The following is a 23,783-nucleotide window of genomic DNA, read 5'->3' as shown; positions in this document are numbered from 1 at the left end:
TATATTGAATAAAATTTGACCAAAATAAAAAAATTTTCCTTGTAAAGCGCTTGTTATAACTTTGGATAAAAAGTCAAGACTTTTTACCATTATTCTAGACTTTACCTCCATTTTCCAGACTTTTTCCAGGTCCGGAAAATTGCAGGGCAAATTTCAAGACTTTTTTAAGAATTTAAAACTCTGTACAAACCGTGCGTGTAGCACGCTTGTTATCAATCTGTCTAATAACAAAACCACTTAAAATTCGAGGGTTATCTAATTTGTATCCAGCACACAAGACTAGATTTCACTTCAAGCACGAATAGAATTCACTGGACCCCCTCATTTCCATTTGTGCTGTGCTTCTAAAATACATCAAACAGATATTGAAGAGTGCTTGTATTGGGTCATACCGGACGAGGTATTTTACGACTAGACTTCCAATGATTTTAGTGGGCTCTAGTTCTTGACGATTGGAACCAACATGTAGTGGAGTATATTGGACATTTTGGGGGGAAAGGAGAAAAGAGATAAATTTCGGACGTAAGAAAGGTTGATGAAATATGCATCACAATTTTCTGAACTTCCTTATGTAAATAAAATATAAATATATATTGCGTTTAAGAAGGAAACACTAGACAAGCTATATATACTGGAGGGAAAATTAAAAACACTGCAGTAGGATTTCTACATTGTTTTCAGGAATTCGCAGTCCAGAGTCTGAACAAGGGTGAATATATGACATTTAGAAAGTATTCCCAAAGTTTCTTTTTCTTTTCTACGCAGGGAAAATGATTCCTTTTATAGTGGCACCTTTACTGTTGGTCTGCTTTACAATAGCGGAAGGTGAAAGTCCAAGTAAGCTCTTTTTCACCATGTACTCGAAGGCCAGCTCTTTGGCATTGGAATCTGGCCCGCGCCATAATAAACATGTGAAACTTCAAAATAGAAAAAGAAAATATTGGAAAATTTGACCAAAAAATGCTAAGTTTTCTTGTTGACCTTGTAATATATCATGAGCTATCATGGTCCATCCTCGGAGACCCAGGGGTGGTCAGTCGTGAAGGGACAAAAAACAGGGGCAGTTTGCCAAGACCCGACTGATCGCCCCTGGGTCTCCAAGGATGATTCTGGTCTGGAACTGACTTTAAATCAAAACGCAACTCATCAGGAAGGAAGGAACGCAGTTTGATCTAAAGGAAAGGCATTACTAACATTGCAATGTAGTGATAAGTAATGTACTATATTTTTAGCTTGGGGTCTTTTGGATTTGAAAAGTTGCGCAATTCTGTGTACAGTCAACTCTCTCATAGTGACCATTTCTCGTAAGCGACCACCCTAAAAATAATTGTTTTGTTTCTCACAAATAATGTTTTAAAAACTCTTGTAAGCGACCACTTCTCCTAATTCCTACGCGGCCGCGACAACTTTTAAGGCCAAAAATGTGACATATTCTTTTATTTTCTGTTTCTAATTCTGGTAAGCGACCACTCTCCTTCTAGAGCGACTCGAATGTCACAAATGTTCAGTTTCTAACATCGCTGACCCGGAGCGAAAAAATACACTTTAATAATAGTACAGAGTGTACTTTCAAGTAAAGATAAGTTCGCCGATAATCGGGGTCTGCAGACGAAAGAGTGTGATATTCTTTTTGACTTAAGGCTCAAAACACAAAAGCAATCAAGCATTCTAGATTTCGTCGAGAAGATTTCGAATGCGACCGAATGATTGTAAAGTGTAAATACTGTTAAGTCTGAATTGGAGTACAATGCACCCGATTTATGATTAACAAGAGACAATTTTAAACTGCATTGTACTTGTTACCTTTATCTAATTACGTTAATAAATTAAGTGTAAAACTATTTTGTTACGTCCTCCAATAAGCGACCACCTCCCGTAAGCGACCACGATTCCGTGCACCAAGGGTGGTTGCTTACGAGAGAGCTTACCGTACATGTTTAACAGAAAGTTAAAATTTGCATGTTTTTGCAGAATGTCAAACACCCCTCGGTATGCAAAATGGTGCCATACAAGATGCCCAAATAAAAGCCTCTTCAGAGTGGGATGGTAATCATGCTGCCATCCAGGGAAGACTCCACTTTAAAGCAATTGCAGGTAAAGCAGGATCATGGTCAGCTCGGTCAAATGACATGAACCAATGGCTGCAAATTGACTTGGGTAATCAGCATACAAAAGTAAAACGCGTAGCCAAGCAAGGCAGGAATGCATTCAATCAGTGGGTTACAAAGTACAAGTTACTATTCAGTGACAATGGTGTCAACTTTCATTACTACAAAGAACAAGGAAATGGGGCAATCAAGGTGAGACAAACTTTTACGACGAACAGGAGGCTGACTATCTTACGTAAAACTGATATCCAACGAAATTTTCATTTTCATTTCGTAGTGGCTTTTTTGTCCTTAACATACTCAAGAACTCTCCCTAAAAGGAAAGCAAATAGTACTGGATAGTACTTAGACGAGAAGCCTATAGGTATATATTTAGCCCTGTACAACGACACTGAGGGGAAAAGATTTTTTAAAAACTTTTTCAAACTCAGTTAAATAAGACAAAAAGGCATTTATTTCTCAATGAAAAAGCTCTCTCTGCTATTTTTACAAATATAACGTCCACAAATTCTCCCAAGAGCATGTTATAATTTCATGTTTTTCTTAAAATTAATTGGGAAAAGTATGTTCTCCCTACCATTAAACACTGAAATTCCAAATTTTATCGCTTTCTTCAATTTTTACCTTGGGAAAGCTGCTTCATTTTTCGCAAAAATAACTCTCCCTACCCCAGCTATCCCCAGCAGTGAATAGCCATGTAGTTGCAATCTACTCGAAAAGACTAAAACTGCTATCCACTGACTTACCTAAAAAAAAAACAGAGTGATTGTGTCTGTTTTGTTAATTTAGGAGTTCGCAGGGAATACAAATAAAGACACTGTGGTTATCCATAAACTTATCAAACCGATCAGGGCGCGTTTCATCCGTTTCCAACCAACAGCCTGGTACGGTCACATTTCAATGAGAGTTGAAGTATTCGGATGTAAAGGTACGGTAACTTAGAACTCCAAAACCTAAGTAATGTAAAGGTTATCAGTTTCACTCCTCATAATTCTGGGCCCAGTTGTTCCAAGGCCGATTAGCGCTTAACTCAGAGTTAAATTTAACCCCTTTTTCCTTTCCTTGTGTTCAAAAGCATTTTCTCGGATAATTTTCTCTGTTATTTTAAGAGCTTCCAATCATCAACTTGTAGACGAAAGGACTTAAAACTCAAATGCTTTTTAAGCCTTTCAAAAGTTAATCCAAATCTCGCACTAACCCTGGGTTATCTTAACCCAGTTTACAACAACTCAGCCGTGTCGTAAATACATAAGGTATGAAGAAAAAGGTAAAGGCGCACACCAGATAAATGCCCAACCGGCCAAACCTTACCCCAATTTCCTTAGCATGAAGAATGCCTACGAGTAATGCTTTTATATTTAGAAAACAAAAACAAATTACAAGTTCTCTCTTTACATTTGTTTTCGGGCACAAGGTGTTTCGTCAACATCCCGTTAAAGCATCCTATCCCCATTTGCGTTTCTTTCCAAAAGAATTCCTTCAGTAAATAGAAATGAACTCTGTATTTTAAAGCATAATTACAAAAACTTACCACGAGAAAAAGCAACAAAACAACCAAAGTCATTTCTACGTCGTCCATAACAAACCACAATCTTTTAATATATCCCACAATACAAAACAGAGCTATATATTAGGGAAAAAGACAAAAAACATAGTACTTTTAACGAACAGAATGTCAGGATGCTCTTGGCATGGAAAGCGCTGCCATCTCAAATGGTAAAGTTCGTGCTTCTACGGAGTGGGATGCCAATCATGCTGCCATCCAGGCAAGACTCCACTTTAAAGCAGGTTCCGGCAAAGCCGGATCATGGTCAGCTAGACACAATAACCTCGGCCAGTGGCTGCAGATTGATTTGGGTAATAAGCACATAAAGGTAACCGGCCTAGCAACGCAAGGCAGAAATGGATACGCCCAGTGGGTAACCAAGTACAAAGTGCAGTACAGTAACGACGGTGTCAACTTTCAATACTACACGGAGCAGAGAAAGGTCGGAATCAAGGTAAGATCGTTTTCTCCCTGGACAGAAACTCTCCTCACCTAATTATCGTTCCTCGACATATCCACTACGTAATCTCGACGGAAAAAGCCAAACACCAAGCGCAAAACCAACGCCAAGTTAACAACGTTACTCCTCTAAGCTCCCGTGCTTTTGCACCCGTCCAAAATGGTACTGTTGCTTCCTTTTTAAGCCTCACAACCTCTTACCTATACATAGTTGAAGGATCTTTTCCAAAAAGAGTCCACGTTCTGCTTTCAGGAGTTTGTTGGAAACGCAGACCAAACCACTGTGGTCTACCACCATCTCAGCCATGCAATCCGAGCGCGCTACATCCGTTTTAGACCAACAGCTTGGCACGGTCACATATCCATGAGGGTGGAGGTATATGGGTGTAAAGGTAACTCTGCATTTTCGTCACCAAAATCAGCCTACGACGTTTTGGCAGAACCCCCTTCATACGCGTCAGAAATTGGCACCTCTGGCCACAAAACCGAAACCGCCCGCCCCCCGCCGTTTAGATCAAACAGTTTCTAAGTACACAAAAATTTTTGTACCCACTCTTACAACAGCCCGTGCAAAGAAACTGCGTCGTCAGTGGTCCACTCGCTAGTTCCGTAACAAACTCTCCGAACTATACCGCCTTTCCGCCTTTTATAAGTCTTGTTCAAAGAAATGGCTCAGCGATGATAGTTGTCCAATTGCAATTTTGCGCCACAACACAGCTAGCGATCGCTTTATTTAATGATCCTTTTCAACTCGACACACCGTCTGTTTTATTTCTCAAGGGCCAGGATGTCAGGATGCTCTTGGCATGGAAAGCGGTGCCATCTCAAATGGTAAAGTTCGTGCTTCTACGGAGTGGGATGCCAATCATGCTGCCATCCAGGCAAGACTCCACTTTAAAGCAGGTTCCGGCAAAGCCGGATCATGGTCAGCTAGACACAATAACCTCGGCCAGTGGCTGCAGATTGATTTGGGTAATAAGCACATCAAGGTAACCGGCCTAGCAACGCAAGGCAGAAATGGATACGCCCAGTGGGTAACCAAGTACAAAGTGCAGTACAGTAACGACGGTGTCAACTTTCAATACTACACGGAGCAGAGAAAGGTCGGAATCAAGGTAAGATCGTTTTCTCCCTAGACAGAAACTCTCCTAACAAATTATCCTTCCTCGACATATCCACTACGTAATCTCGACGGAAAAAGCCAAACACCAAGCGCAAAACCAACGCCAAGTTAACAACGTTACTCCTCTAAGCTCCAGTGCTTTAGCACCCGTCCAAAATGGTACTGTTGCTTCCTTTCTAAGCCTCACAACCTCTTACCTATACATAGTTGAAGGAACTTTTCCAAAAAGAGTCCACGTTCTACTTTCAGGAGTTTGTTGGAAACGCAGACCAGGACACTGTGGTCTACCACCATCTCAGCCATGCAATCCGAGCGCGCTACATCCGTTTTAGACCAACAGCTTGGCACGGTCACATATCCATGAGGGTGGAGGTATATGGGTGTAAAGGTAACTCTGCATTTTCGTCACCAAAGTCAGCCTACGACTTTTTGGCAGAACCCCCTTCATACGCGTCAGAAATTGGCACCTCTGGCCACAAAATTGAAACCGCCCGCCCCCCGCCGTTTAGATCAAACAGTTTCTAAGTACACAAAAATTTTTGTACCCACTCTTACAACAGCCCGTGCAAAGAAACTGCGTCGTCAGTGGTCCACTCGCTAGTTCCGTAACAAACTCTCCGAACTATACCGCCCTTCCGCCTTTTATAAGTCTTGTTCAAAGAAATGGCTCAGCGATGATAGTTGTCCAATTGCAATTTTGCGCCACAACACAGCTAGCGAACGCTTAATTTAATGATCCTTTTGATCACGACCACCCGTCTGTTTTATTTCTCAAGGGCCAGGATGTCAGGATGCTCTTGGCATGGAAAGCGGTGCCATCTCAAATGGTAAAGTTCGTGCTTCTACGGAGTGGGATGCCAATCATGCTGCCATCCAGGCAAGACTCCACTTTAAAGCAGGTTCCGGCAAAGCGGGATCATGGTCAGCTAGACACAATAACCTCGGCCAGTGGCTGCAGATTGATTTGGGTAATAAGCACATCAAGGTAACCGGCCTAGCAACGCAAGGCAGAAATGGATACGCCCAGTGGGTAACCAAGTACAAAGTGCAGTACAGTAACGACGGTGTCAACTTTCAATACTACACGGAGCAGAGAAAGGTCGGAATCAAGGTAAGATCGTTTTCTCCCTGGACAGAAACTCTCCTCACCTAATTATCGTTCCTCGACATATCCACTACGTAATCTCGACGGAAAAAGCCAAACACCAAGCGCAAAACCAACGCCAAGTTAACAACGTTACTCCTCTAAGCTCTCGTGCTTTTGCACCCGTCCAAAATGGTACTGTTGCTTTCTTTCTAAGCCTCACAACCTCTTACCTATACATAGTTGAAGGATCTTTTCCAAAAAGAGTCCACGTTTTCCTTTCAGGAGTTTGTTGGAAACGCAGACCAGGACACTGTGGTCTACCACCATCTCAGCCATGCAATCCGAGCGCGCTACATCCGTTTTAGACCAACAGCTTGGCACGGTCACATATCCATGAGGGTGGAGGTATATGGGTGTAAAGGTAACTCTGCATTTTCGTCACCAAAATCAGCCTACGACGTTTTGACAGAACCCCCTTCATACGCGTCAGAAATTGGCACCTCTGGCCACAAAACCGAAACCGCCCGCCCCCCGCCGTTTAGATCAAACAGTTTCTAAGTACACAAAAATTCTTGTACCCACTCTTACAACAGCCCGTGCAAAGAAACTGCGTCGTCAGTGGTCCACTCGCTAGTTCCGTAACAAACTCTCCGAACTATACCGCCTTTCCGCCTTTTATAAGTCTTGTTCAAAGAAATGGCTCAGCGATGATAGTTGTCCAATTGCAATTTTGCGCCACAACACAGCTAGCGATCGCTTTATTTAATGATCCTTTTCAACTCGACACACCGTCTGTTTTATTTCTCAAGGGCCAGGATGTCAGGATGCTCTTGGCATGGAAAGTGGTGCCATCTCAAATGGTAAAGTTCGTGCTTCTACGGAGTGGGATGCCAATCATGCTGCCATCCAGGCAAGACTCCACTTTAAAGCAGGTTCCGGCAAAGCGGGATCATGGTCAGCTAGACACAATAACCTCGGCCAGTGGCTGCAGATTGATTTGGGTAATAAGCACATCAAGGTAACCGGCCTAGCAACGCAAGGCAGAAATGGATACGCCCAGTGGGTAACCAAGTACAAAGTGCAGTACAGTAACGACGGTGTCAACTTTCAATACTACACGGAGCAGAGAAAGGTCGGAATCAAGGTAAGATCGTTTTCTCCCTGGACAGAAACTCTCCTCACCTAATTATCGTTCCTCGACATATCCACTACGTAATCTCGACGGAAAAAGCCAAACACCAAGCGCAAAACTAACGCCAAGTTAACAACGTTACTCCTCTAAGCTCTCGTGCTTTTGCACCCGTCCAAAATGGTACTGTTGCTTCCTTTTTAAGCCTCACAACCTCTTACCTATACATAGTTGAAGGATCTTTTCCGAAAAGAGTCCGCGTTCTACTTTCAGGAGTTTGTTGGAAACGCAGACCAGGACACTGTGGTCTACCACCATCTCAGCCATGCAATCCGAGCGCGCTACATCCGTTTTAGACCAACAGCTTGGCACGGTCACATATCCATGAGGGTGGAGGTATATGGGTGTAAAGGTAACTCTGCATTTTCGTCACCAAAGTCAGCCTACGACTTTTTGGCAGAACCCCCTTCATACGCGTCAGAAATTGGCACCTCTGGCCACAAAATTGAAACCGCCCGCCCCCCGCCGTTTAGATCAAACAGTTTCTAAGTACACAAAAATTTTTGTACCCACTCTTACAACAGCCCGTGCAAAGAAACTGCGTCGTCAGTGGTCCACTCGCTAGTTCCGTAACAAACTCTCCGAACTATACCGCCCTTCCGCCTTTTATAAGTCTTGTTCAAAGAAATGGCTCAGCGATGATAGTTGTCCAATTGCAATTTTGCGCCACAACACAGCTAGCGAACGCTTAATTTAATGATCCTTTTGATCACGACCACCCGTCTGTTTTATTTCTCAAGGGCCAGGATGTCAGGATGCTCTTGGCATGGAAAGCGCTGCCATCTCAAATGGTAAAGTTCGTGCTTCTACGGAGTGGGATGCCAATCATGCTGCCATCCAGGCAAGACTCCACTTTAAAGCAGGTTCCGGCAAAGCGGGATCATGGTCAGCTAGACACAATAACCTCGGCCAGTGGCTGCAGATTGATTTGGGTAATAAGCACATCAAGGTAACCGGCCTAGCAACGCAAGGCAGAAATGGATACGCCCAGTGGGTAACCAAGTACAAAGTGCAGTACAGTAACGACGGTGTCAACTTTCAATACTACACGGAGCAGAGAAAGGTCGGAATCAAGGTAAGATCGTTTTCTCCCTGGACAGAAACTCTCCTCACCTAATTATCGTTCCTCGACATATCCACTACGTAATCTCGACGGAAAAAGCCAAACACCAAGCGCAAAACCAACGCCAAGTTAACAACGTTACTCCTCTAAGCTCCCGTGCTTTTGCACCCGTCCAAAATGGTACTGTTGCTTCCTTTCTAAGCCTCACAACCTCTTACCTATACATAGTTGAAGGATCTTTTCCAAAAAGAGTCCACGTTTTGCTTTCAGGAGTTTGTTGGAAACGCAGACCAGGACACTGTGGTCTACCACCATCTCAGCCATGCAATCCGAGCGCGCTACATCCGTTTTAGACCAACAGCTTGGCACGGTCACATATCCATGAGGGTGGAGGTATATGGGTGTAAAGGTAACTCTGCATTTTCGTCACCAAAATCAGCCTACGACGTTTTCGCAGAACCCCCTTCATACGCGTCAGAAATTGGCACCTCTGGCCACAAAACCGAAACCGCCCGCCCCCCGCCGTTTAGATCAAACAGTTTCTAAGTACACAAAAATTCTTGTACCCACTCTTACAACAGCCCGTGCAAAGAAACTGCGTCGTCAGTGGTCCACTCGCTAGTTCCGTAACAAACTCTCCGAACTATACCGCCTTTCCGCCTTTTATAAGTCTTGTTCAAAGAAATGGCTCAGCGATGATAGTTGTCCAATTGCAATTTTGCGCCACAACACAGCTAGCGATCGCTTTATTTAATGATCCTTTTCAACTCGACACACCGTCTGTTTTATTTCTCAAGGGCCAGGATGTCAGGATGCTCTTGGCATGGAAAGCGGTGCCATCTCAAATGGTAAAGTTCGTGCTTCTACGGAGTGGGATGCCAATCATGCTGCCATCCAGGCAAGACTCCACTTTAAAGCAGGTTCCGGCAAAGCGGGATCATGGTCAGCTAGACACAATAACCTCGGCCAGTGGCTGCAGATTGATTTGGGTAATAAGCACATCAAGGTAACCGACCTAGCAACGCAAGGCAGAAATGGATACGCCCAGTGGGTAACCAAGTACAAAGTGCAGTACAGTAACGACGGTGTCAACTTTCAATACTACACGGAGCAGAGAAAGGTCGGAATCAAGGTAAGATCGTTTTCTCCCTGGACAGAAACTCTCCTCACCAAATTATCGTTCCTCGACATATCCACTACGTAATCTCGACGGAAAAAGCCAAACACCAAGCGCAAAACTAACGCCAAGTTAACAACGTTACTCCTCTAAGCTCTCGTGCTTTTGCACCCGTCCAAAATGGTACTGTTGCTTCCTTTTTAAGCCTCACAACCTCTTACCTATACATAATTGAAGGATCTTTTCCGAAAAGAGTCCGCGTTCTACTTTCAGGAGTTTGTTGGAAACGCAGACCAGGACACTGTGGTCTACCACCATCTCAGCCATGCAATCCGAGCGCGCTACATCCGTTTTAGACCAACAGCTTGGCACGGTCACATATCCATGAGGGTGGAGGTATATGGGTGTAAAGGTAACTCTGCATTTTCGTCACCAAAGTCAGCCTACGACTTTTTGGCAGAACCCCCTTCATACGCGTCAGAAATTGGCACCTCTGGCCACAAAATTGAAACCGCCCGCCCCCGCCGTTTAGATCAAACAGTTTCTAAGTACACAAAAATTTTTGTACCCACTCTTACAACAGCCCGTGCAAAGAAACTGCGTCGTCAGTGGTCCACTCGCTAGTTCCGTAACAAACTCTCCGAACTATACCGCCTTTCCGCCTTTTATAAGTCTTGTTCAAAGAAATGGCTCAGCGATGATAGTTGTCCAATTGCAATTTTGCGCCACAACACAGCTAGCGAACGCTTAATTTAATGATCCTTTTGATCACGACCACCCGTCTGTTTTATTTCTCAAGGGCCAGGATGTCAGGATGCTCTTGGCATGGAAAGCGCTGCCATCTCAAATGGTAAAGTTCGTGCTTCTACGGAGTGGGATGCCAATCATGCTGCCATCCAGGCAAGACTCCACTTTAAAGCAGGTTCCGGCAAAGCGGGATCATGGTCAGCTAGACACAATAACCTCGGCCAGTGGCTGCAGATTGATTTGGGTAATAAGCACATCAAGGTAACCGGCCTAGCAACGCAAGGCAGAAATGGATACGCCCAGTGGGTAACCAAGTACAAAGTGCAGTACAGTAACGACGGTGTCAACTTTCAATACTACACGGAGCAGAGAAAGGTCGGAATCAAGGTAAGATCGTTTTCTCCCTGGACAGAAACTCTCCTCACCTAATTATCGTTCCTCGACATATCCACTACGTAATCTCGAAGGAAAAAGCCAAACACCAAGCGCAAAACCAACGCCAAGTTAACAACGTTACTCCTCTAAGCTCCCGTGCTTTTGCACCCGTCCAAAATGGTACTGTTGCTTCCTTTCTAAGCCTCACAACCTCTTACCTATACATAGTTGAAGGATCTTTTCCAAAAAGAGTCCACGTTTTGCTTTCAGGAGTTTGTTGGAAACGCAGACCAGGACACTGTGGTCTACCACCATCTCAGCCATGCAATCCGAGCGCGCTACATCCGTTTTAGACCAACAGCTTGGCACGGTCACATATCCATGAGGGTGGAGGTATATGGGTGTAAAGGTAACTCTGCATTTTCGTCACCAAAATCAGCCTACGACGTTTTCGCAGAACCCCCTTCATACGCGTCAGAAATTGGCACCTCTGGCCACAAAACCGAAACCGCCCGCCCCCCGCCGTTTAGATCAAACAGTTTCTAAGTACACAAAAATTTTTGTACCCACTCTTACAACAGCCCGTGCAAAGAAACTGCGTCGTCAGTGGTCCACTCGCTAGTTCCGTAACAAACTCTCCGAACTATACCGCCTTTCCGCCTTTTATAAGTCTTGTTCAAAGAAATGGCTCAGCGATGATAGTTGTCCAATTGCAATTTTGCGCCACAACACAGCTAGCGATCGCTTTATTTAATGATCCTTTTCAACTCGACACACCGTCTGTTTTATTTCTCAAGGGCCAGGATGTCAGGATGCTCTTGGCATGGAAAGCGGTGCCATCTCAAATGGTAAAGTTCGTGCTTCTACGGAGTGGGATGCCAATCATGCTGCCATCCAGGCAAGACTCCACTTTAAAGCAGGTTCCGGCAAAGCGGGATCATGGTCAGCTAGACACAATAACCTCGGCCAGTGGCTGCAGATTGATTTGGGTAATAAGCACATCAAGGTAACCGACCTAGCAACGCAAGGCAGAAATGGATACGCCCAGTGGGTAACCAAGTACAAAGTGCAGTACAGTAACGACGGTGTCAACTTTCAATACTACACGGAGCAGAGAAAGGTCGGAATCAAGGTAAGATCGTTTTCTCCCTGGACAGAAACTCTCCTCACCTAATTATCGTTCCTCGACATATCCACTACGTAATCTCGACGGAAAAAGCCAAACACCAAGCGCAAAACTAACGCCAAGTTAACAACGTTACTCCTCTAAGCTCTCGTGCTTTTGCACCCGTCCAAAATGGTACTGTTGCTTCCTTTTTAAGCCTCACAACCTCTTACCTATACATAATTGAAGGATCTTTTCCGAAAAGAGTCCGCGTTCTACTTTCAGGAGTTTGTTGGAAACGCAGACCAGGACACTGTGGTCTACCACCATCTCAGCCATGCAATCCGAGCGCGCTACATCCGTTTTAGACCAACAGCTTGGCACGGTCACATATCCATGAGGGTGGAGGTATATGGGTGTAAAGGTAACTCTGCATTTTCGTCACCAAAGTCAGCCTACGACTTTTTGGCAGAACCCCCTTCATACGCGTCAGAAATTGGCACCTCTGGCCACAAAATTGAAACCGCCCGCCCCCCGCCGTTTAGATCAAACAGTTTCTAAGTACACAAAAATTTTTGTACCCACTCTTACAACAGCCCGTGCAAAGAAACTGCGTCGTCAGTGGTCCACTCGCTAGTTCCGTAACAAACTCTCCGAACTATACCGCCTTTCCGCCTTTTATAAGTCTTGTTCAAAGAAATGGCTCAGCGATGATAGTTGTCCAATTGCAATTTTGCGCCACAACACAGCTAGCGAACGCTTAATTTAATGATCCTTTTGATCACGACCACCCGTCTGTTTTATTTCTCAAGGGCCAGGATGTCAGGATGCTCTTGTCATGGAAAGCGCTACCATCTCAAATGGTAAAGTTCGTGCTTCTACGGAGTGGGATGCCAATCATGCTGCCATCCAGCCAAGACTCCACTTTAAAGCAGGTTCCGGCAAAGCGGGATCATGGTCAGCTAGACACAATAACCTCGGCCAGTGGCTGCAGATTGATTTGGGTAATAAGCACATCAAGGTAACCGGCCTAGCAACGCAAGGCTGAAATGGATACGCCCAGTGGGTAACCAAGTACAAAGTGCAGTACAGTAACGACGGTGTCAACTTTCAATACTACACGGAGCAGAGAAAGGTCGGAATCAAGGTAAGATCGTTTTCTCCCTGGACAGAAACTCTCCTCACCTAATTATCGTTCCTCGACATATCCACTACGTAATCTCGACGGAAAAAGCCAAACACCAAGCGCAAAACCAACGCCAAGTTAACAACGTTACTTCTCTAAGCTCTCGTGCTTTTGCACCCGTCCAAAATGGTACTGTTGCTTCCTTTCTAAGCCTCACAACCTCTTACCTATACATAGTTGAAGGATCTTTTCCAAAAAGAGTCCACGTTTTGCTTTCAGGAGTTTGTTGGAAACGCAGACCAGGACACTGTGGTCTACCACCATCTCAGCCATGCAATCCGAGCGCGCTACATCCGTTTTAGACCAACAGCTTGGCACGGTCACATATCCATGAGGGTGGAGGTATATGGGTGTAAAGGTAACTCTGCATTTTCGTCACCAAAATCAGCCTACGACGTTTTGACAGAACCCCCTTCATACGCGTCAGAAATTGGCACCTCTGGCCACAAAACCGAAACCGCCCGCCCCCCGCCGTTTAGATCAAACAGTTTCTAAGTACACAAAAATTTTTGTACCCACTCTTACAACAGCCCGTGCAAAGAAACTGCGTCGTCAGTGGTCCACTCGCTAGTTCCGTAACAAACTCTCCGAACTATACCGCCTTTCCGCCTTTTATAAGTCTTGTTCAAAGAAATGGCTCAGCGATGATAGTTGTCCAATTGCAATTTTGCGCCACAACACAGCTAGCGATCGCTTTATTTAATGATCCTTTTCAACTCGACACACCGTCTGTTTTATTTCTCAAGGGCCAGGATGTCAGGATGCTCTTGGCATGGAAAGCGGTGCCATCTCAAATGGTAAAGTTCGTGCTTCTACGGAGTGGGATGCCAATCATGCTGCCATCCAGGCAAGACTCCACTTTAAAGCAGGTTCCGGCAAAGCGGGATCATGGTCAGCTAGACACAATAACCTCGGCCAGTGGCTGCAGATTGATTTGGGTAATAAGCACATCAAGGTAACCGGCCTAGCAACGCAAGGCAGAAATGGATACGCCCAGTGGGTAACCAAGTACAAAGTGCAGTACAGTAACGACGGTGTCAACTTTCAATACTACACGGAGCAGAGAAAGGTCGGAATCAAGGTAAGATCGTTTTCTCCCTGGACAGAAACTCTCCTCACCAAATTATCGTTCCTCGACATATCCACTACGTAATCTCGACGGAAAAAGCCAAACACCAAGCGCTAAACTAACGCCAAGTTAACAACGTTACTCCTCTAAGCTCTCGTGCTTTTGCACCCGTCCAAAATGGTACTGTTGCTTCCTTTTTAAGCCTCACAACCTCTTACCTATACATAGTTGAAGGATCTTTTCCGAAAAGAGTCCGCGTTCTACTTTCAGGAGTTTGTTGGAAACGCAGACCAGGACACTGTGGTCTACCACCATCTCAGCCATGCAATCCGAGCGCGCTACATCCGTTTTAGACCAACAGCTTGGCACGGTCACATATCCATGAGGGTGGAGGTATATGGGTGTAAAGGTAACTCTGCATTTTCGTCACCAAAGTCAGCCTACGACTTTTTGGCAGAACCCCCTTCATACGCGTCAGAAATTGGCACCTCTGGCCACAAAATTGAAACCGCCCGCCCCCCGCCGTTTAGATCAAACAGTTTCTAAGTACACAAAAATTTTTGTACCCACTCTTACAACAGCCCGTGCAAAGAAACTGCGTCGTCAGTGGTCCACTCGCTAGTTCCGTAACAAACTCTCCGAACTATACCGCCTTTCCGCCTTTTATAAGTCTTGTTCAAAGAAATGGCTCAGCGATGATAGTTGTCCAATTGCAATTTTGCGCCACAACACAGCTAGCGAACGCTTAATTTAATGATCCTTTTGATCACGACCACCCGTCTGTTTTATTTCTCAAGGGCCAGGATGTCAGGATGCTCTTGGCATGGAAAGCGCTGCCATCTCAAATGGTAAAGTTCGTGCTTCTACGGAGTGGGATGCCAATCATGCTGCCATCCAGGCAAGACTCCACTTTAAAGCAGGTTCCGGCAAAGCGGGATCATGGTCAGCTAGACACAATAACCTCGGCCAGTGGCTGCAGATTGATTTGGGTAATAAGCACATCAAGGTAACCGGCCTAGCAACGCAAGGCAGAAATGGATACGCCCAGTGGGTAACCAAGTACAAAGTGCAGTACAGTAACGACGGTGTCAACTTTCAATACTACACGGAGCAGAGAAAGGTCGGAATCAAGGTAAGATCGTTTTCTCCCTGGACAGAAACTCTCCTCACCTAATTATCGTTCCTCGACATATCCACTACGTAATCTCGACGGAAAAAGCCAAACACCAAGCGCAAAACCAACGCCAAGTTAACAACGTTACTCCTCTAAGCTCTCGTGCTTTTGCACCCGTCCAAAATGGTACTGTTGCTTCCTTTCTAAGCCTCACAACCTCTTACCTATACATAGTTGAAGGATCTTTTCCAAAAAGAGTCCACGTTTTGCTTTCAGGAGTTTGTTGGAAACGCAGACCAGGACACTGTGGTCTACCACCATCAAAGCCATGCAATCCGAGCGCGCTACATCCGTTTTAGACCAACAGCTTGGCACGGTCACATATCCATGAGGGTGGAGGTATATGGGTGTAAAGGTAACTCTGCATTTTCGTCACCAAAATCAGCCTACGACGTTTTGGCAGAACCCCCTTCATACGCATCAGAAATTGGCACCTCTGGCCACAAAACCGAAACTGCCCGCCCCCCGCCGTTTAGATCAAACAGTTTCTAAGTACACAAAAATTTTTGTACCCACTCTTACAACAGCCCGTGCAAAGAAACTGCGTCGTCAGTGGTCCACTCGCTAGTTCCGTAACAAACTCTCCGAACTATACCGCCTTTCCGCCTTTTATAAGTCTTGTTCAAGGAAATGGCTCAGCGATGATAGTTGTCCAATTGCAATTTTGCGCCACAACACAGCTACCGATCGCTTTATTTAATGATCCTTTTCAACTCGACACACCGTCTGTTTTATTTCTCAAGGGCCAGGATGTCAGGATGCTCTTGGCATGGAAAGCGCTGCCATCTCAAATGGTAAAGTTCGTGCTTCTACGGAGTGGGATGCCAATCATGCTGCCATCCAGGCAAGACTCCACTTTAAAGCAGGTTCCGGCAAAGCGGGATCATGGTCAGCTAGACACAATAACCTCGGCCAGTGGCTGCAGATTGATTTGGGTAATAAGCACATCAAGGTAACCGGCCTAGCAACGCAAGGCAGAAATGGATACGCCCAGTGGGTAACCAAGTACAAAGTGCAGTACAGTAACGACGGTGTCAACTTTCAATACTACACGGAGCAGAGAAAGGTCGGAATCAAGGTAAGATCGTTTTCTCCCTAGACAGAAACTCTCCTAACCAAATTATCCTTCCTCGACATATCCACTACGTAATCTCGACGGAAAAAGCCAAACACCAAGCGCAAAACCAACGCCAAGTTAACAACGTTACTCCTCTAAGCTCCAGTGCTTTTGCACCCGTCCAAAATGGTACTGTTGCTTCCTTTCTAAGCCTCACAACCTCTTACCTATACATAGTTGAAGGATCTTTTCCAAAAAGAGTCCACGTTTTGCTTTCAGGAGTTTGTTGGAAACGCAGTCCAGGACACTGTGGTCTACCACCATCTCAGCCATGCAATCCGAGCGCGCTACATCCGTTTTAGACCAACAGCTTGGCACGGTCACATATCCATGAGGGTGGAGGTATATGGGTGTAAAGGTAACTCTGCATTTTCGTCACCAAAGTCAGCCTACGACTTTTTGGCAGAAGCCCCTTCATACGCGTCAGAAATTGGCACCTCTGGCCACAAAACCGAAACCGCCCGCCCCCCGCCGTTTAGATCAAGGAGTTTCTAAGTACACAAAAATTTTTGTACCCACTCTTACAACAGCCCGTGCAAAGAAACTGCGTCGTCAGTGGTCCACTCGCTAGTTCCGTAACAAACTCTCCGAACTATACCGCCTTTCCGCCTTTTATAAGTCTTGTTTAAAGAAATGGCCCAGCGATGATAGTTGTCCAATTGCAATTTTGCGCCACAACACAGCTAGCGATCGCTTTATTTAATGATCCTTTTCAACTCGACACACCGTCTGTTTTATTTCTCAAGGGCCAGGATGTCAGGATGCTCTTGGCATGGAAAGTGGTGCCATCTCAAATGGTAAAGTTCGTGCTTCTACGGAGTGGGATGCCAATCATGCTGCCATCCAGGCAAGACTAAACTTTAAAGCAGGTTCCGGCAAAGCGGGATCATGGTCAGCTAGACACAATAACCTCGGCCAGTGGCTGCAGATTGATTTGGGTAATAAGCACATCAAGGTAACCGACCTAGCAACGCAAGGCAGAAATGGATACGCCCAGTGGGTAACCAAGTACAAAGTGCAGTACAGTAACGACGGTGTCAACTTTCAATACTACACGGAGCAGAGAAAGGTCGGAATCAAGGTAAGATCGTTTTCTCCCTGGACAGAAACTCTCCTCACCTAATTATCGTTCCTCGACATATCCACTACGTAATCTCGACGGAAAAAGCCAAACACCAAGCGCAAAACTAACGCCAAGTTAACAACGTTACTCCTCTAAGCTCTCGTGCTTTTGCACCCGTCCAAAATGGTACTGTTGCTTCCTTTTTAAGCCTCACAACCTCTTACCTATACATAGTTGAAGGATCTTTTCCAAAAAGAGTCCACGTTTTGCTTTCAGGAGTTTGTTGGAAACGCAGACCAGGACACTGTGGTCTACCACCATCAAAGCCATGCAATCCGAGCGCGCTACATCCGTTTTAGACCAACAGCTTGGCACGGTCACATATCCATGAGGGTGGAGGTATATGGGTGTAAAGGTAACTCTGCATTTTCGTCACCAAAATCAGCCTACGACGTTTTGGCAGAACCCCCTTCATACGCATCAGAAATTGGCACCTCTGGCCACAAAACCGAAACCGCCCGCCCCCCGCCGTTTAGATCAAACAGTTTCTAAGTACACAAAAATTTTTGTACCCACTCTTACAACAGCCCGTGCAAAGAAACTGCGTCGTCAGTGGTCCACTCGCTAGTTCCGTAACAAACTCTCCGAACTATACCGCCTTTCCGCCTTTTATAAGTCTTGTTCAAGGAAATGGCTCAGCGATGATAGTTGTCCAATTGCAATTTTGCGCCACAACACAGCTACCGATCGCTTTATTTAATGATCCTTTTCAACTCGACACACCGTCTGTTTTATTTCTCAAGGGCCAGGATGTCAGGATGCTCTTGGCATGGAAAGCGGTGCCATCTCAAATGGTAAAGTTCGTGCTTCTACGGAGTGGGATGCCAATCATGCTGCCATCCAGGCAAGACTCCACTTTAAAGCAGGTTCCGGCAAAGCGGGATCATGGTCAGCTAGACACAATAACCTCGGCCAGTGGCTGCAGATTGATTTGGGTAATAAGCACATCAAGGTAACCGGCCTAGCAACGCAAGGCAGAAATGGATACGCCCAGTGGGTAACCAAGTACAAAGTGCAGTACAGTAACGACGGTGTCAACTTTCAATACTACACGGAGCAGAGAAAGGTCGGAATCAAGGTAAGATCGTTTTCTCCCTAGACAGAAACTCTCCTAACCAAATTATCCTTCCTCGACGTATCCACTACGTAATCTCGACGGAAAAAGCCAAACACCAAGCGCAAAACCAACGCCAAGTTAACAACGTTACTCCTCTAAGCTCCAGTGCTTTTGCACCCGTCCAAAATGGTACTGTTGCTTCCTTTCTAAGCCTCACAACCTCTTACCTATACATAGTTGAAGGATCTTTTCCAAAAAGAGTCCACGTTTTGCTTTCAGGAGTTTGTTGGAAACGCAGACCAGGACACTGTGGTCTACCACCATCTCAGCCATGCAATCCGAGCGCGCTACATCCGTTTTAGACCAACAGCTTGGCACGGTCACATATCCATGAGGGTGGAGGTATATGGGTGTAAAGGTAACTCTGCATTTTCGTCACCAAAGTCAGCCTACGACTTTTTGGCAGAACCCCCTTCATACGCGTCAGAAATTGGCACCTCTGGCCACAAAACCGAAACCGCCCGCCCCCCGCCGTTTAGATCAAGCAGTTTCTAAGTACACAAAAATTTTTGTACCCACTCTTACAACAGCCCGTGCAAAGAAACTGCGTCGTCAGTGGTCCACTCGCTAGTTCCGCAACAAACTCTCCGAACTATACCGCCTTTCCGCCTTTTATAAGTCTTGTTTAAAGAAATGGCCCAGCGATGATAGTTGTCCAATTGCAATTTTGCGCCACAACACAGCTAGCGATCGCTTTATTTAATGATCCTTTTCAACTCGACACACCGTCTGTTTTATTTCTCAAGGGCCAGGATGTCAGGATGCTCTTGGCATGGAAAGTGGTGCCATCTCAAATGGTAAAGTTCGTGCTTCTACGGAGTGGGATGCCAATCATGCTGCCATCCAGGCAAGACTCCACTTTAAAGCAGGTTCCGGCAAAGCGGGATCATGGTCAGCTAGACACAATAACCTCGGCCAGTGGCTGCAGATTGATTTGGGTAATAAGCACATCAAGGTAACCGACCTAGCAACGCAAGGCAGAAATGGATACGCCCAGTGGGTAACCAAGTACAAAGTGCAGTACAGTAACGACGGTGTCAACTTTCAATACTACACGGAGCAGAGAAAGGTCGGAATCAAGGTAAGATCGTTTTCTCCCTGGACAGAAACTCTCCTCACCTAATTATCGTTCCTCGACATATCCACTACGTAATCTCGACGGAAAAAGCCAAACACCAAGCGCAAAACTAACGCCAAGTTAACAACGTTACTCCTCTAAGCTCTCGTGCTTTTGCACCCGTCCAAAATGGTACTGTTGCTTCCTTTTTAAGCCTCACAACCTCTTACCTATACATAGTTGAAGGATCTTTTGCGAAAAGAGTCCGCGTTCTACTTTCAGGAGTTTGTTGGAAACGCAGACCAGGACACTGTGGTCTACCACCATCTCAGCCATGCAATCCGAGCGCGCTACATCCGTTTTAGACCAACAGCTTGGCACGGTCACATATCCATGAGGGTGGAGGTATATGGGTGTAAAGGTAACTCTGCATTTTCGTCACCAAAGTCAGCCTACGACTTTTTGGCAGAACCCCCTTCATACGCGTCAGAAATTGGCACCTCTGGCCACAAAATTGAAACCGCCCGCCCCCCGCCGTTTAGATCAAACAGTTTCTAAGTACACAAAAATTTTTGTACCCACTCTTACAACAGCCCGTGCAAAGAAACTGCGTCGTCAGTGGTCCACTCGCTAGTTCCGTAACAAACTCTCCGAACTATACCGCCTTTCCGCCTTTTATAAGTCTTGTTCAAAGAAATGGCTCAGCGATGATAGTTGTCCAATTGCAATTTTGCGCCACAACACAGCTAGCGAACGCTTAATTTAATGATCCTTTTGATCACGACCACCCGTCTGTTTTATTTCTCAAGGGCCAGGATGTCATGATGCTCTTGGCATGGAAAGCGGTGCCATCTCAAATGGTAAAGTTCGTGCTTCTACGGAGTGGGATGCCAATCATGCTGCCATCCAGGCAAGACTCCACTTTAAAGCAGGTTCCGGCAAAGCGGGATCATGGTCAGCTAGACACAATAACCTCGGCCAGTGGCTGCAGATTGATTTGGGTAATAAGCACATCAAGGTAACCGGCCTAGCAACGCAAGGCAGAAATGGATACGCCCAGTGGGTAACCAAGTACAAAGTGCAGTACAGTAACGACGGTGTCAACTTTCAATACTACACGGAGCAGAGAAAGGTCGGAATCAAGGTAAGATCGTTTTCTCCCTGGACAGAAACTCTCCTCACCTAATTATCGTTCCTCGACATATCCACTACGTAATCTCGACGGAAAAAGCCAAACACCAAGCGCAAAACCAACGCCAAGTTAACAACGTTACTCCTCTAAGCTCCCGTGCTTTTGCACCCGTCCAAAATGGTACTGTTGCTTCCTTTCTAAGTCTCACAACCTCTTACCTATACATAGTTGAAGGATCTTTTCCAAAAAGAGTCCACGTTTTGCTTTCAGGAGTTTGTTGGAAACGCAGACCAGGACACTGTGGTCTACCACCATCTCAGCCATGCAATCCGAGCTCGCTACATCCGTTTTAGACCAACAGCTTGGCACGGTCACATATCCATGAGGGTGGAGGTATATGGGTGTAAAGGTAACTCTGCATTTTCGTCACCAAAATCAGCCTACGACGTTTTGGCAGAACCCCCTTCATACGCGTCAGAAATTGGCACCTCTGGCCACAAAACCGAAACCGCCCGCCCCCCGCCGTTTAGATCAAACAGTTTCTAAGTACACAAAAATTCTTGTACCCACTCTTACAACAGCCCGTGCAAAGAAACTGCGTCGTCAGTGGTCCACTCGCTAGTTCCGTAACAAACTCTCCGAACTATACCGCCTTTCCGCCTTTTATAAGTCTTGTTCAAAGAAATGGCTCAGCGATGATAGTTGTCCAATTGCAATTTTGCGCCACAACACAGCTAGCGATCGCTTTATTTAATGATCCTTTTCAACTCGACACACCGTCTGTTTTATTTCTCAAGGGCCAGGATGTCAGGATGCTCTTGGCATGGAAAGCGGTGCCATCTCAAATGGTAAAGTTCGTGCTTCTACGGAGTGGGATGCCAATCATGCTGCCATCCAGGCAAGACTCCACTTTAAAGCAGGTTCCGGCAAAGCGGGATCATGGTCAGCTAGACACAATAACCTCGGCCAGTGGCTGCAGATTGATTTGGGTAATAAGCACATCAAGGTAACCGACCTAGCAACGCAAGGCAGAAATGGATACGCCCAGTGGGTAACCAAGTACAAAGTGCAGTACAGTAACGACGGTGTCAACTTTCAATACTACACGGAGCAGAGAAAGGTCGGAATCAAGGTAAGATCGTTTTCTCCCTGGACAGAAACTCTCCTCACCTAATTATCGTTCCTCGACATATCCACTACGTAATCTCGACGGAAAAAGCCAAACACCAAGCGCAAAACTAACGCCAAGTTAACAACGTTACTCCTCTAAGCTCTCGTGCTTTTGCACCCGTCCAAAATGGTACTGTTGCTTCCTTTTTAAGCCTCACAACCTCTTACCTATACATAGTTGAAGGATCTTTTCCGAAAAGAGTCCGCGTTCTACTTTCAGGAGTTTGTTGGAAACGCAGACCAGGACACTGTGGTCTACCACCATCTCAGCCATGCAATCCGAGCGCGCTACATCCGTTTTAGACCAACAGCTTGGCACGGTCACATATCCATGAGGGTGGAGGTATATGGGTGTAAAGGTAACTCTGCATTTTCGTCACCAAAGTCAGCCTACGACTTTTTGGCAGAACCCCCTTCATACGCGTCAGAAATTGGCACCTCTGGCCACAAAACCGAAACCGCCCGCCCCCCGCCGTTTAGATCAAACAGTTTCTAAGTACACAAAAATTTTTGTACCCACTCTTACAACAGCCCGTGCAAAGAAACTGCGTCGTCAGTGGTCCACTCGCTAGTTCCGTAACAAACTCTCCGAACTATACCGCCTTTCCGCCTTTTATAAGTCTTGTTCAAAGAAATGGCTCAGCGATGATAGTTGTCCAATTGCAATTTTGCGCCACAACACAGCTAGCGAACGCTTAATTTAATGATCCTTTTGATCACGACCACCCGTCTGTTTTATTTCTCAAGGGCCAGGATGTCAGGATGCTCTTGGCATGGAAAGCGGTGCCATCTCAAATGGTAAAGTTCGTGCTTCTACGGAGTGGGATGCCAATCATGCTGCCATCCAGGCAAGACTCCACTTTAAAGCAGGTTCCGGCAAAGCGGGATCATGGTCAGCTAGACACAATAACCTCGGCCAGTGGCTGCAGATTGATTTGGGTAATAAGCACATCAAGGTAACCGGCCTAGCAACGCAAGGCAGAAATGGATACGCCCAGTGGGTAACCAAGTACAAAGTGCAGTACAGTAACGACGGTGTCAACTTTCAATACTACACGGAGCAGAGAAAGGTCGGAATCAAGGTAAGATCGTTTTCTCCCTGGACAGAAACTCTCCTCACCTAATTATCGTTCCTCGACATATCCACTACGTAATCTCGACGGAAAAAGCCAAACACCAAGCGCAAAACCAACGCCAAGTTAACAACGTTACTCCTCTAAGCTCCCGTGCTTTTGCACCCGTCCAAAATGGTACTGTTGCTTCCTTTCTAAGCCTCACAACCTCTTACCTATACATAGTTGAAGGATCTTTTCCAAAAAGAGTCCACGTTTTGCTTTCAGGAGTTTGTTGGAAACGCAGACCAGGACACTGTGGTCTACCACCATCTCAGCCATGCAATCCGAGCGCGCTACATCCGTTTTAGACCAACAGCTTGGCACGGTCACATATCCATGAGGGTGGAGGTATATGGGTGTAAAGGTAACTCTGCATTTTCGTCACCAAAGTCAGCCTACGACTTTTTGGCAGAACCCCCTTCATACGCGTCAGAAATTGGCACCTCTGGCCACAAAACCGAAACCGCCCGCCCCCCGCCGTTTAGATCAAGCAGTTTCTAAGTACACAAAAATTTTTGTACCCACTCTTACAACAGCCCGTGCAAAGAAACTGCGTCGTCAGTGGTCCACTCGCTAGTTCCGTAACAAACTCTCCGAACTATAC

The 23,783-nt window shown here is 45.8% G+C and overlaps 2 protein-coding genes across 2 annotated transcripts in view; both read left to right on the top strand.

The window, feature by feature from the left end:
• Positions 1-23,783, top strand: part of LOC140949851 (uncharacterized) — a 196,918-nt gene that overhangs the window by 37,438 nt on the left and 135,697 nt on the right. The window contains 38 exon segments of the mRNA XM_073399000.1: positions 1,972-2,300; positions 2,898-3,036; positions 3,780-4,108; positions 4,367-4,505; positions 4,900-5,228; positions 5,486-5,624; positions 6,019-6,347; positions 6,606-6,744; positions 7,133-7,467; positions 7,726-7,864; positions 8,259-8,587; positions 8,846-8,984; positions 9,379-9,707; positions 9,966-10,104; positions 10,498-10,826; positions 11,085-11,223; positions 11,612-11,946; positions 12,205-12,343; positions 12,738-13,066; positions 13,325-13,463; positions 13,858-14,186; positions 14,445-14,583; positions 14,978-15,306; positions 15,565-15,703; positions 16,098-16,426; positions 16,685-16,823; positions 17,218-17,546; positions 17,805-17,943; positions 18,338-18,666; positions 18,925-19,063; positions 19,458-19,786; positions 20,045-20,183; positions 20,572-20,906; positions 21,165-21,303; positions 21,698-22,026; positions 22,285-22,423; positions 22,818-23,146; positions 23,405-23,543. Coding sequence (XP_073255101.1) covers positions 1,972-2,300; positions 2,898-3,036; positions 3,780-4,108; positions 4,367-4,505; positions 4,900-5,228; positions 5,486-5,624; positions 6,019-6,347; positions 6,606-6,744; positions 7,133-7,467; positions 7,726-7,864; positions 8,259-8,587; positions 8,846-8,984; positions 9,379-9,707; positions 9,966-10,104; positions 10,498-10,826; positions 11,085-11,223; positions 11,612-11,946; positions 12,205-12,343; positions 12,738-13,066; positions 13,325-13,463; positions 13,858-14,186; positions 14,445-14,583; positions 14,978-15,306; positions 15,565-15,703; positions 16,098-16,426; positions 16,685-16,823; positions 17,218-17,546; positions 17,805-17,943; positions 18,338-18,666; positions 18,925-19,063; positions 19,458-19,786; positions 20,045-20,183; positions 20,572-20,906; positions 21,165-21,303; positions 21,698-22,026; positions 22,285-22,423; positions 22,818-23,146; positions 23,405-23,543 — 8,910 coding nt within the window.
• Positions 1-23,783, top strand: part of LOC140949830 (thrombospondin-2-like) — a 177,528-nt gene that overhangs the window by 69,379 nt on the left and 84,366 nt on the right. The window lies entirely within an intron of this gene.

Source organism: Porites lutea, chromosome 1, assembly GCF_958299795.1.
Source record: "Porites lutea chromosome 1, jaPorLute2.1, whole genome shotgun sequence".
NCBI classification, from domain to species: Eukaryota; Metazoa; Cnidaria; class Anthozoa; order Scleractinia; family Poritidae; genus Porites; species Porites lutea.
This window is presented reverse-complemented; position numbering and strand designations above follow the sequence as displayed.